The sequence below is a fragment of the Trypanosoma conorhini genome (assembly GCF_003719485.1).
Source record: "Trypanosoma conorhini strain 025E chromosome Unknown Tco_14.4_contig_00504, whole genome shotgun sequence".
Lineage (NCBI taxonomy): Eukaryota > Euglenozoa > Kinetoplastea > Trypanosomatida > Trypanosomatidae > Trypanosoma > Trypanosoma conorhini.
This window is the reverse complement of record NW_021704568.1, coordinates 2715-14752: the sequence shown is the minus strand read 5'-3', so window position 1 is coordinate 14752 and position 12038 is coordinate 2715. Positions and strand designations below refer to the sequence as shown.

The following is a 12038-nucleotide window of genomic DNA, read 5'->3' as shown; positions in this document are numbered from 1 at the left end:
CTCCAATGAGGCTCGTCAAAGAGATAAGGCCCAGCTTACTAGGGACTCTTTACAGACTGAATTATTGGCAGTGAGAAATGAATGTTCTGGTCTGCGCTCTTCTGTATTTAACTTGGGAAACCGTATTCGAGTGTTAGAAGTGGAAAAACAACAACTTATTGAAGAGCTAAAGGAGGCAGAGAAACGCGCTTTTGATATTGGGGATTTGCTCTCAACAGAGCATAAAAGAAATGGCACACTGCTTGAAGAGATAAGCAGGTTGAAGCTCGCCACTGGAGGGACTCTCAGTGAAGCTGATTTCACATCTGTTGTGAAGGAGATAGAGAAACAGTTTTCAGAGCATTATGAATTGGAACTGAGTCAATGCCGGAAAGAAATGGAAGATTATTATCGTTACGCAGAAAACGAGTTGCGTCGTCGTGACACTCTTATTGCGGACTTAAGTGTCGACCGTTGATTATATTTGAAGGATGCCCGGTGGAGAGGCCTGTGGATTATAAACCTTGTCTTGTATGTTGCATCTTCTTTTGTATACATCTTGTGTTTGTCGGTTACCACAAGTTGTTCATGTGATCTTTTTCTTTTTATGTAGATTGTGTTGTGGTTTTTTCCCTCTTTAATTTTTGCTTACTTATTCTCTCCTTTGTTATTATTTCTTTTTTTTGTTGTTGCTTTCTTTATTCTTGCTATCGTATGACTAGAGTTCTGAGAGTCCAGAGTCATTTCATATTTTTTTTCCTCTCCTTGTAGAAAGATGTCCGTTCTTCGACGAAGGTCCCTCTTAGTCACAGAAGAACCTTCTCAGGGACCGCTGTTGAAGAAGGTGGCAGCGGTGGATCTGTTTCCCAAACCAAAGGAGGATTACACTCGCGTCCAGACGTATCGCGGTGCAGTGGTGAGCCTTGTTACAGTGATTGTCATTGCATTGCTTGTTTCTTGGGAGGTTTGCTCTTATATGCTGGGGCGAGAGGCATACAAAACAGAGCTAAGTGTCGATACAAGTGTAGCTACAGAAGTAGACTTTAATCTGGACATCACCTTCCCTAAAGTACCCTGCCATGAAATTTCACTGGATATATTGGATGTTACGGGAACATTTAAGCTTAATGTCACACGGAACCTTCTTAAAACCCCTGTAGATTCAAAGGGACATCTCGCGTTTATTGGTCCTCGCCAGGGTATTGGCAAACACGGTATCTCTCGTTACGAAGCCAAAGATGATCCGAACTCACCGGAGTTTTGTGGGAGTTGCTTTTTTGGTAAGGATCAAGCACCTATTGGAAAAGATCAAAAGCTTTGCTGCAATTCATGTGAGGAAGTCATGAAGGCACATGACCAAAATAATCTACCAAGACCACCGAAAAATGAGGTTGAGCAATGCATTTACGAGTTGTCGCGTCTCAATCCAGGATGTAATTACAAGGGGACCTTGCGGCTGAGGAAAGTCGGTGGGAGGCTTTACTTTGCACCGAAACGAGTGGGCGGAGGTTTCCAAATTCAGGATGTCATGCGGTTTGATTCAAGCCACAAAATTAATAAACTTACTATTGGCGATGAACGTGTTACCCGTTTTTCTCGTCGTGGTGTTCATTACCCACTCAATGGCCATGAATTTGACGCCCAAAGGCGTTTTTCTGAAATCAGGTACTTTTTAAAAGTGGTACCTACCACGTATCCTAGTTGGAAAAATGCAGTTTTGAATGCAACTTACGAGTATGGAGTACAGTGGAATCATCGATTCATACCCATCGGATTTGGACAACTACCCTCTGTTTCTTTTGGGTTTGAGTTCCAGCCAATTCAGGTGAATAATTACTTCAAGCGACCATCGTTTTCTCATTTTCTGGTGCAACTTTGCGGCATCGTTGGTGGACTTTTTGTCGTTCTTGGTTTGATCGACTCTCTTGTTATGTGGATAGGGAACTACTTCTGAGAATCAAAGAAGGTGGAGACACGTCTCTGTGTGTGTATGTGGGTTTTCTTTTTCGTTTATGTATTCGTTAAAAGCCGAAGATTTATATCAATGGGGAGTGTCAAGTGCGAGAAGGGGCAAGAATTTTTTTTGGCTGTGGAGGGTGGGGTTTTTCTTGCTATTACCCTTCTTCTTGCCATCACTGCTGAATCGGAGCCTCAGCTACTTTGTCTTGACTCCATACATATACATGCATATAAATGTTACTGCTTTCAATTGCTTCTTCTTCCTTTTGATTGTGTCTGTTGTCTCTCTAGTGAGGTGAGCCTGAGACAATGAAACGGTGTTTAGTCCTGGCAGCTGCAGCAGAAATGCCAACGGTATTACCTGATTGGGCCATAAAAAGGCAGACCAGACTGGCTTCCGCTTTGGACGGACTGGGTACTCGGCTTTCCTCCATGGCGAAAAAAGTGATAGGACTGAGTGACAAGATGCTAGGAATCCAGCCCAAGGAAACGCTCTATCGCATACCAAGGCTCCTCACTGTTAATGGTGTGCGTCCAACTGTAATGGATAACGTGTTTATTGCTCCCAGTGCTTTTGTTTCTGGTGATGTTCGAATAGGACGGAAAAATTACATTGGCTATAATGCCATTCTTCGCGCCGAAAAGGGTGAAACAATCTATCTTGGTGAAAGTTGTAACGTTCAGGAAAAGGCCGTTGTGAGCGGAAACACCACAGTGGGAAAGTGGACAACTATTGAACCCATGTCCATAGTTGAGTCGGCGGATATTGCTTCCTGCTCATTTGTGGGTGCAAACGCTATTGTTATGAAAGGAGCAAAGATGGAATCTGGTTCAATGCTTTGTGCGGCCTCTGTACTTCAGTCAGGTGCTATCATTCCTTCTGGAGAAATGTGGTCTGGAAATCCAGCTGAAAAAATTAGGGATTTAACTGAGAAGGAACAAGAGGATATCGTAAAGGCCGCAAAACATATGGTTCTTCTTGCAATAGAGCATAGGGATTCATGGGAACTTACTTGGGAGGACCTAGAAGACCAACGTGAGGCTCGTGAGCAGTTTGCCCGCTATGCAGAAAACAACCGGGAAATTCGAACAAAACCCATGTATATTAAGGAGCCTCCACGACCAAGTAGAAAGGCGATGGGTAGGAAAACGCCTCAGGAGATGATGGATGGTGGGGAACATAAGCCACCCTTGGCTGATAGCATTCATGAGGGATATTGAGTATTGAAGTTGGTTAGGGGAGCTTTTATTTATTTATTATTCTTCTTTGATTTATGTGTGCCGATAGGAAGATGAATACGAAAAGTTTTCTTATAGGAAGGGTGTCCAGCGTCTTAGTATTGGTCATAGTACGGGAAACAGGAGGAGGAGGTGGAGTACTTATTCTGAAAAGTGCAATCTGGTGTGTGTGTGTAAGCTTTTTTTTTATTTGATCTGCTTTTATTGCGCCATTCTTCCTCCCTCCTGCCTCTATTGTGATGGGCAAGGTGGCGATGTGGTCAAAAATATGTGTCTACTGCTTGAGACGTCTTGGCTGTGGTTATCATTCTTTTTTTTTATGTGTGCGTTTGCGTGTGGTATAGAATTTCTTTGAGCGTTTGGGCAGATGGAATCCGAAGAAGACGCGTCTGTAGTGGCGTGTGAAAATGTCCATAAAACGTATCTGCTTGGCTCCGAAGGTGTCCCTGCTCTCCGTGGGGTTGCTGTGGACGTAAAAAGGGGTGAATTTGTTCTTCTCTATGGGACAAGTGGAGGTGGAAAAAGTACTTTGCTCAATGTTCTTGGAACCATCGATCTGCCGACGAAAGGCAATTTATATCTGTTTGGTCAGCGAATCACAGCGCAAACCCCAGACAGCGTGCTTGCTCACCTCCGTTGTCACCGAATGGGGTTTGTATTTCAATCGTTTAATCTTTTGCCCTCTATGGACGCGTTGGAAAACGTTTCTCTTCCAATGACAATTGCAGGGACGCGAACGGCCGCTGAAATAAAAGAAAGGGCGAAAGATCTTCTAGTTTCCGTTGGTCTTGGTGATCGTTTGCATCATTTTCCTTCCATGTTGTCAGGTGGCGAACAACAACGTGTGACTATAGCACGAGCACTGGCAAATGATCCCGAAATACTTCTCTTGGACGAACCAACTGGGGATCTTGACACGAGGAACACAATACTGGTGATGAATATACTGACGAAGCTTAACCGTCAGAATGGGCTCACAATGGTTATGGTGACTCACGATGTGCACATGAAACCGTACGCACATCGAGTTTTGTATTTGCGAGACGGTAAGCTGCAACACGTGGAGACGGTTGACTCTCGAGTACGAGAGATGGCGCTAAGCAAATTGAGAAGGAACGCCGAACACGCACTTGCAGGGATAAATGATGAAAATAATCTCACCGTGGTGTCGGTGGTACGCAACCCTGCAGACTACGCCACCGCTGACGCCCAGTGTAAAATGTCATTTGAAGATGATCCGGGAATGCAACAGGTTGTGGAGGTCCTTTTTACGGGTTAGTCTCTATATTGGAACGACAAGGCTTATTACTTTCATTGTACTTTTTTTTTCTTTGCGGCCCCGCTTGTGGGCTTTATTTCGGTTCCTTTGCTAGTTGTTCCTTCTTTCTTTGGTTCTCAAGTGGGAGGTATCAAATATGAAGAGGAACCTTTTATTATTATTTTATTTTACTAATTTTTTTTTTCTCTTTCTCTCCCTCTCTTTCTTTCCTTCTACTTAGCCCACTGCCTCGGCTACTTTTTTTGTTGTCTTTGCCTTGGCTCCCCGCTGCGGAGGCGGCGTCTATTGCTTCTTGCTTGCATGTATCTTTTCACCTCACTCCTTTGCATGGTGGATGTGCTGGAACCATTGGTTCCCCACCATCAGGGAATGAACCGTACTTTTCTAAAGCGTCTTTGCATTCGTCTCACCTTAAATAGCTTCGGAGGGGAGATATTTCTGCATGCGCCGCCAACGTTATACCATGTGTTGAACAATGTCGACGATGTTGTCCCGTGTTTCACTTTCGGAAAAGCGGCATAGCACGACACACGCCTCGAGTGGTAAATAATATTCCCCTCCTCCTAAAAAAAAAATTTATTTTTATTTTTGTTCCTCAGCTTTCTTTCTCTCTTCTCTTTTCCTTGGGTTACAGCATACATGGAGGCGCATTGCGGGGAATGGAGCAGTTCCTTGCAGATGGGCAAAGATACTGCGTGAACTGCAAGTCTTGGAGAAGGTTTAAACAGTCTCGGTTTGGCTGTGTCTTTGCATGCGGTTGCCCTGGTGTATTCGTAGACTTTCAGAAGGTTCTTCGTGACTTCGTGACCGACGTTCGTTCCGGAACGAGGCCTGTTGAGTTTCTCCCTGTCATCTCTGGACGTGTTGCAACCGATCGCATGAGGGTTGCCCAGGTTGAGTTGGACCTGCAAAGTAACTCTGTTGAACTACGCATCATGAACACAACGCCGGAGGACGCGCTGCATATCCTCAAAGGGTTGCCGCTGAGCTTGGACCAGTGGACCACGACGAGGGGAGGGTGCTTTCGCTTCCCTCTTGATGCCCTAGACATGCTGGTCCACGAACTGAGGATGGTGACAGGCCCCAGTGGCGATGGTCTCTACGTCAATGCCCCCACGGCGCGTTGTAGGGAAATAGCCCTGGCTTCAAGAGTAACCAGTCCGTTTCATTTAAGTGAGCTGGTGCCTGCAAGACTCTTTTCGGCGTTACATCGCCATCAAATCGATGGCATTCGTAGGGCGTTGGAGTTTGGTGGTCGTGCACTCTTTGCTGATGAGATGGGAGTAGGCAAGACTCTCCAAGCGATTGGAACCGTTGTGGCGCTTCGTGCGTTTCCGACGCTTATCGTGTGTCCGGCTGCCTTGCGCCATATGTGGGTGGAAGAGGTGGAAAAGTGGCTAGCGGAGACGGTTGAACTGGAAGACATTCACGTTATAACCTCCTCCAGTCAATTTCTCTCTGTAAGCGATGCCCCCAAGGTGGTCGTCACAAGCTATCACATGGCCTCCATACTTGCCGCGCAGATGCGGAGCCGGAACTGGAGCTGCGTCGTTGTGGATGAAAGCCACACGCTTCACACAACGCCGGATGCCGCCAATGATGCCCAGTACACCTCGTTGGTGTGCGAACTTGGAAAACGCGCAAACTACTGCCTCCTGTTGAGTGGAACACCCTCATTGACCTCCCCCTTTGACCTGTTTAATCAAATTGATACTCTTTGCAGTGGGTTGCTTGGCCAAACCCGGTTTGACTTTGCGCTGCGGTACTGTCGCACGGACTTCTCGCCTCACTTTAGAGCCTATGAGTGTGTACGCAACGTGGAATTGCACTCGTTGCTTGCAGCGACGTGCATGATCCGTCGTCTCAAGTCGGAAACGCTAATTGATTTGCCCTCCAAGCTACGAATTCTTTTGCGTCTTCCGGAGACGGTGGTGCATGGTCAACGGAGAGAAGCTTATTTTCAGAAGGAGTATTCCCTCAGCTGGGAACGCAAGCGCGACGAAATAATGGAAGTGGTTGACTTTCTTCTTAAAAAGTACACCAAAGTTGTGCTCTTTGCACACCACATTAAATTGCTGGATGCCTTGACGACGCATGTGGGTACGCGGAAGGTTTCATGGATTCGCATCGATGGGGGCACCCCAATGTCCGCACGGGCGACCTCGCTGTCATGGTTTAACCAGGGCGATACTCGAGTTGCGATTATAGGCATCACCGCTTGTGCCGTTGGAATACAATTGACAGGCGCCTCTTGTGCCTTGTTTGCGGAGCTTCCGCCCGACGCGACGTGGATGCAGCAGGCGGAGGATCGACTGCATCGCCCAGGCCAAATGAGGCAAGTCGTTTTCTTTTATATTGTGGGGGCCAATTCATTTTTCGATGGCAACCTCTTCGCACGCCTCTGCCGGTCGTTCCAGACGGTTCGGCGCACCACCGATGGGGTGCCCGCCTCGCTCACTGCAAGCTACGCAGGCTACACGGAGACGTTTGGCGACGTCACGGAGGCAAACCTGGCCGTGGTGAAAAACGCAACAGCATCTTTCAATCTTGCGACTGCGGCGCCGCTGCTTTTTCGAATTAGCCCCAACACCGGACGCATTCACGTGAGACACGGCGGGAGGTATTTACTGAGCCTCTCCCTCGATGAAGCACAGCAGCACTGGCCTCTCACGGACGACTTCTCACAGGAGCTAAGGCAGTTTATCTTGAATGTAGAGTCCCTCTCATTCTTTGAGCGTCGCCGACTGAGGTTGGCTGCTGCTTGGCTGCCATCTAATTTCTCATGGCGGGGCGTGAAGGCCCGGCGCAAGACGTTCCTCCGCTACACCCGCGAGGCTCCCGTACTGGGAAGAGTCTTTTTTTGGAAGGTCAATCGATGCTCGTACCCGTCCTCCTTCTACGCCGCATTGCTCTGTGCGTCGGGGGAGGCCTACGTGCCGCTCTGTTTGGAGTGCGAGGGTCTTTTTGCGTGTCCATTCTCCCCGTCACCGGGCGAAGTTGTATGCATCGAAAAGGACATCGATATGTTCTGCAGTGGTCGCTGTCGTGCGGCGTTTTATATTAAACGTTCCGGGTCTGCCGTTCGACGAAGTGTTCGGGAGGCGGACAATGGCATTTGCTCCCACTGTCACGTGGATTGCGAGGTGCTGTGTGCGCTGCTGGCGGCCGCAACGACGGGGCGAGAGCGAGAGTCCATTCTTGACCGCATGCATCCGCACATGCGACAGTATCCGGCACTTTTTAACCGAATTATCGAGAATCCTGTTGCCGGAAACGTCTGGAATGCGGATCACGTCTTGCCCGTGAGTCAGGGCGGTGGGCAGGCGACGATGGAAAACCTCCAAACTCTATGTGTGGCATGTCATGCGGAGAAGACAATGCGTGAGTCGAGTATGCGGCGCCGGGATGCCGTCAGGCGAGGCTACCGCACCACGGTGGATCTGGCTAGCGCCCACTTCACGGTGAAGTCCCCACGGCGAGTGACTGCAGAGCGTTTGCTGCTTCTAAAGGAAGAGGCCCCGTACTTTGTTTTTTCTCTCTCTGGGGTTGCTTTTTTGGGGTGTTTCTCTGGCTTTCCTTCATGTTCTACTGGGAGGGGGCGATTACGGTTTCCTTTTTATTGACGGGCATTTGATGCGCCCCCATTTCTTTCCGTTTTTTTTTCTCCTCGTTTTCAACTCCGCACACGCAGAGCAGCAAAACGCGACCAGCGGAAAGCGACGAGCACAAGCGCGAGACGCAAGTAGCCACAAGGGAATAAAAGGAGGAGGCACCCGCATCACTTTTTTTTTCTTTTTTTTTTTTTGCTTTATGGTTTCGGGTGAGGAACGCTCCAACACATGTCTTGTCTTCGATATTATCGCAGAGGGCCAGACGGAGGTCAGTGACACCATCACCGACGAGATCGAGTTCCTGAAGCAGAACTACGACGGCCTCGAGGTCGTGGAGCGCGAGGGATTCTACCCGAAGGTGCTACTCACCCTCGAGGCGGAGTCAAACCCCAAGCGTCGTGTGGTGCTCGAGGTCGCCGTCGTTGCCGGCTACCCCTTCGTTGCCCCCAGAGTGCGGATACGGCTCCCGGAGGGGGTCACGCCCGAGAGCGGCTTGGCGCTGGGGGAGTCGGAGGTGCATCAGATGCAGGCTGAGATTCGCGAAGCCATTAGCCCCTGCCTTCTCGCAGGCGCCCCTTGTATAATGCAGATCATATCCGTGGTGGAACGGGTGCTGACGAGCGGCGTCCAAAGTTCGTGTACAACGCGGCATGCGCAACTCGCCGACGCTGCGGAACTTCCACCTGCGCAGACGACGCTAAAGGCGCAGGAGGTTGTGAAGCTCTGCATTCTCCTGCTCCATCTGCTCAATAAGTGCTGTCATTTGAAGGATCCGGAATCCGTGGAAGAGGCCAAAGATAACTTTCAGCTACTAGGTCATTACTTAATAAGTGACCTGAAGCTTATGCCAAAAAAGCTGCTTAAATGCATACCTTGGAAGTACGATTATACCCTGCGCGCTTTTCGCGAAAAGGTCCGAGAATCCATGGATGGAACTGACAATGTTACTAAGTGGTTCTGGTCCCAAGAGGAGGGTAGTGGCACCTTTCAAAACATTTCGCCTGGAAGATACATGAATGAGTTTATTCAGCAACGCAAGTTGGGCTCAGGCGGGTTTGCCCCTGTTTTTGTCTGCCGCAAAAAAGTAGATGGTCGTCTGTATGCCGTTAAGAAAATTCTCACCAAAAAGGATCAATCGGAAAAAGTGCTAAGGGAGGTTCAGAGCTTGGCGGCCCTGAGTCACAAGAACATTGTCCGCTACTATGACGCATGGATGGAGCCTGGATGCGACGAGGACCTGCGAAGCTATGCTGTGCTTTCAGAGGAGGAGGAGGAGGAAAGCGGGGGAAGCCGCGAAGCAGTGGATACTTCGCACCTGGGCGCTAAGGCGAAACGGAAGTCGTTTTGGACCGACAGCTCGGAGACGAGCAGTGAGGTCAATGCATCGAGTGATGAAAGTTACTCCTGCGCCTCCTCAGACGACGACGACGACGACGACGACGACGACGGCGGCCCCCAGTGTGTGTTGAACACCCCACACATTTCCCACTCCGAGGAGTATCACACACTGTATATTCAAATGGAGTTGTGCTCCAAGAATACACTGCGGCACATGATTGATGAGTCTGACAGGAGTGAAAAAAGCATTTTTTCATCTGAGAATGGTGAAAAAATGGCGGCACGAATTTTTCGTCAATTGCTGACGGTTGTGGCCCACTTTCACAGGGAAAAGATCGTCCACCGTGACCTCAAGCCCGATAACATTCTCTTTGAAATGGAGGAGTCGACGAGTGGAGGTGAAATCGAGGACATTCGCGTGGCGGATTTTGGTTTGGCACGGACAATGCCGTCATCGGTCAAGCGAAATCCCAGCAGCTTTACTCTGGATGAGGTCAATGCCCTTGCTGAGTTTGAGGCTGGCTCTTGCCCGACGGGGAACTTGGGATCTGTTCTGTACTGTGCCCCTGAGCAAGAGCGCGGGGAGGACTACGACCTTAAGGTGGATGAGTACAGCCTGGGCATGATGGCACTTGAGATGTGGCTTGCTGTCGCAGGTAAAGGATTTAGGGAGCGCTTTAATATTATGACTGAGGTTAGCCGCGGTAATAGGCTGCCGGAATGGTTTTTAAAATGGAATCCGAGAATGGCAAATGTGATTTCCAGCCTTATTGAACGGGATTCGAGCTCACGGTGCTCGTGTGAGGAGCTTCTCATCACAGCCGATCTCCCTGGCGACCCGGCGGACATTGTGGAGGCGCTAGAAACGATTGAGCGACACGGGGAACGTATTACTGGTCGTGTACTTCACTGCATTCAGAGGATGATGATGACGCACTACCGCAAGCCCCCACCACAAGTAAAGGAGTCTACGAAGGCCCTAGCTAATACCGTTTTGCTTGACCTCATGCAGGCAGTTAACCTCATTGGGTACCTGCACGGTGCCGTTCCCGTGGCCTGCTATGATTCAATGATTCCTATGAATCCCTCACTCAGTGAGTTCGATGTTCCGTGTGTTCTTGACATGCGTTCAAGAGTATGGGCGGCCCCATCACAGCCACATCTTGCTATAGCTTACTTTGTTGGTCACCTGGCGCACCCGCATATTGGCGCCTTCTATCAGTTCTTTTACAGAACACGGCCCTACGCGGTGTTTACAACGCCGTTGTGCCCATCTGGAGTTGTGGAGGAAGCCATGCTTGATCCGATGCTCTCCTTTCTCCACCTTCTGTCCGTCTTTGACTTGAACACCAAACTTGACCTCATTGTCTCCCACGCCCACTGGTTGAATGCGACGTATCCGCGCGCGGCCAGTCCAAAGGCTTCGTTTGAAGATTTAACGAGCTTGGGCAGTCCGATTGAGTCAAGTGACCTGATTCTGCCGCTTGTTTCTAAGATGGATGGGACCTTTGTTGAGGCGGGTCTATTGAGGCCCTCGTGGGATCGGCTGGAATCCGTGCGAGTCTTCACCTCCTTCTTACTTGAGTTGTTGCCTTTGTATGGAAAGCAGGTGGCCTCAAACGTCAGCCTAAGCATTGATCCTGCCTTGAAGCCAAGTGAGACGTCTGTGGATAGGGCATTTCTCGAGCACGGGCTCATTCTCGAATGTCGTACGCAGGGAGAAGGTAGGCCAGTGGCATTTTTCTGCAACCTTGAGAACTTCACGGGTAAGTGCCTTGCAAGAGGGTCCGAGATGCCTGCGGTCAGTTTGAGTGTCGATCTTCTTGAACTGGGTGCGGTGGGCAAGCACGTCCGCTTCCAACAGAAGTCGGTGCTACTTAGCGGGGTGGGAATTAGCCGTCAAGACGTTTATTCGCCGAGTCAAATGAGCTCCGTCATCGCCGCCGCTGTGAAGGTGTGGAGTGGCAACATACGGGCCTGTCTGCGCGTGGATCATGACACTCGTGCCTTTTGCAAGGCCATGAAGACAAGAAATTTGTCCATGGTGTTACTAGACGGGGTCCGGTTTGCGTCGCTCGAGTCCTTGCAGCACGGAAAGGTGCGCATTCGCAAGGATGCCATCCCCGGAGATTTGTGCATGGCCATACGGAAGCTTAGCGGGGCGGAGTTGATGGACGACGTTCAGCCAAGGGAGCCTGCAATATTTCTCAGGGAGGAGAAGGCAAAGACTTTTTCTGCGGAGGAGGCCAGCGAGATTTACTCCATTATTGTGAAATCCATCTCACACATCCTGGTGGTGGACTCGGAGGCGAAGACGGTGGAGTGCAGCCTCAAAAAGCTCATGGGGCACGCGACGACCACGACGACCGAGGCGGATACCCCCAAAGCCACTGAACTCAGCAAGTGGATTAAGAGCAACATGTCGGCGCACGGTGTGCTGCCTATTTTTTCCACCCAGGACAGGGTCGTGTCCTTCTTTGTGAACCAGAATATATTCCGCCGCATAGGCCACAACGAAAGCGGGAGGAGGAAGAAATAGTTTAGGGTGGGAGAGCTGGACGCACAATCACCGTCTCTCTTTTGTCCCCACGCGAGGTAAAAAAAAAAGAGAGAGAGAGAGAGAGAGACAAGAT

At 49.7% G+C, this 12038-nt stretch overlaps 6 protein-coding genes across 6 annotated transcripts, besides 5 other annotated features; all 6 read left to right on the top strand.

Annotated features, from left to right (window-relative positions):
- Positions 1 to 457, top strand: Tco025E_06971 (uncharacterized protein; the record flags this gene model as incomplete). The annotated part of the gene is made up of 1 exon (XM_029373838.1): positions 1 to 457. A coding segment is annotated over one exon (457 nt), but the record flags the coding sequence as incomplete, so codon positions are not given.
- Positions 458 to 754: 297 nt separating this feature from the next.
- Positions 755 to 1933, top strand: Tco025E_06970 (ERGIC and golgi family 3; the record flags this gene model as incomplete). Its single annotated transcript, XM_029373837.1, has 1 exon — positions 755 to 1933. One exon carries the CDS (start codon positions 755 to 757, stop codon positions 1931 to 1933), a length of 1179 nt encoding a protein of 392 aa, XP_029226222.1.
- A 314-nt stretch (positions 1934 to 2247) lies between these two features.
- Positions 2248 to 3159, top strand: Tco025E_06969 (gamma carbonic dehydratase; the record flags this gene model as incomplete). The annotated part of the gene is made up of 1 exon (XM_029373836.1): positions 2248 to 3159. The coding sequence occupies one exon, from the start codon at positions 2248 to 2250 to the stop codon at positions 3157 to 3159; it is 912 nt and encodes a 303-aa protein (XP_029226221.1).
- A 24-nt stretch (positions 3160 to 3183) lies between these two features.
- Positions 3184 to 3214: a microsatellite.
- Positions 3215 to 3544: 330 nt separating this feature from the next.
- Tco025E_06968 (putative ABC transporter) lies at positions 3545 to 4456 on the top strand (the record flags this gene model as incomplete). Its single annotated transcript, XM_029373835.1, has 1 exon — positions 3545 to 4456. The coding sequence occupies one exon, from the start codon at positions 3545 to 3547 to the stop codon at positions 4454 to 4456; it is 912 nt and encodes a 303-aa protein (XP_029226220.1).
- Positions 4457 to 4630: 174 nt separating this feature from the next.
- Positions 4631 to 4670: a sequence feature (GA-rich).
- Positions 4671 to 5115: 445 nt separating this feature from the next.
- Positions 5116 to 8079, top strand: Tco025E_06967 (putative SNF2/RAD54 related DNA helicase; the record flags this gene model as incomplete). The annotated part of the gene is made up of 1 exon (XM_029373834.1): positions 5116 to 8079. The coding sequence occupies one exon, from the start codon at positions 5116 to 5118 to the stop codon at positions 8077 to 8079; it is 2964 nt and encodes a 987-aa protein (XP_029226219.1).
- A 79-nt stretch (positions 8080 to 8158) lies between these two features.
- Positions 8159 to 8192: a microsatellite.
- A 46-nt stretch (positions 8193 to 8238) lies between these two features.
- Positions 8239 to 8261: a microsatellite.
- A 5-nt stretch (positions 8262 to 8266) lies between these two features.
- Positions 8267 to 11944, top strand: Tco025E_06966 (putative protein kinase; the record flags this gene model as incomplete). The annotated part of the gene is made up of 1 exon (XM_029373833.1): positions 8267 to 11944. The coding sequence occupies one exon, from the start codon at positions 8267 to 8269 to the stop codon at positions 11942 to 11944; it is 3678 nt and encodes a 1225-aa protein (XP_029226218.1).
- Positions 11945 to 12011: 67 nt separating this feature from the next.
- Positions 12012 to 12032: a microsatellite.
- Between the last annotated feature and the right edge of the window lie 6 nt (positions 12033 to 12038).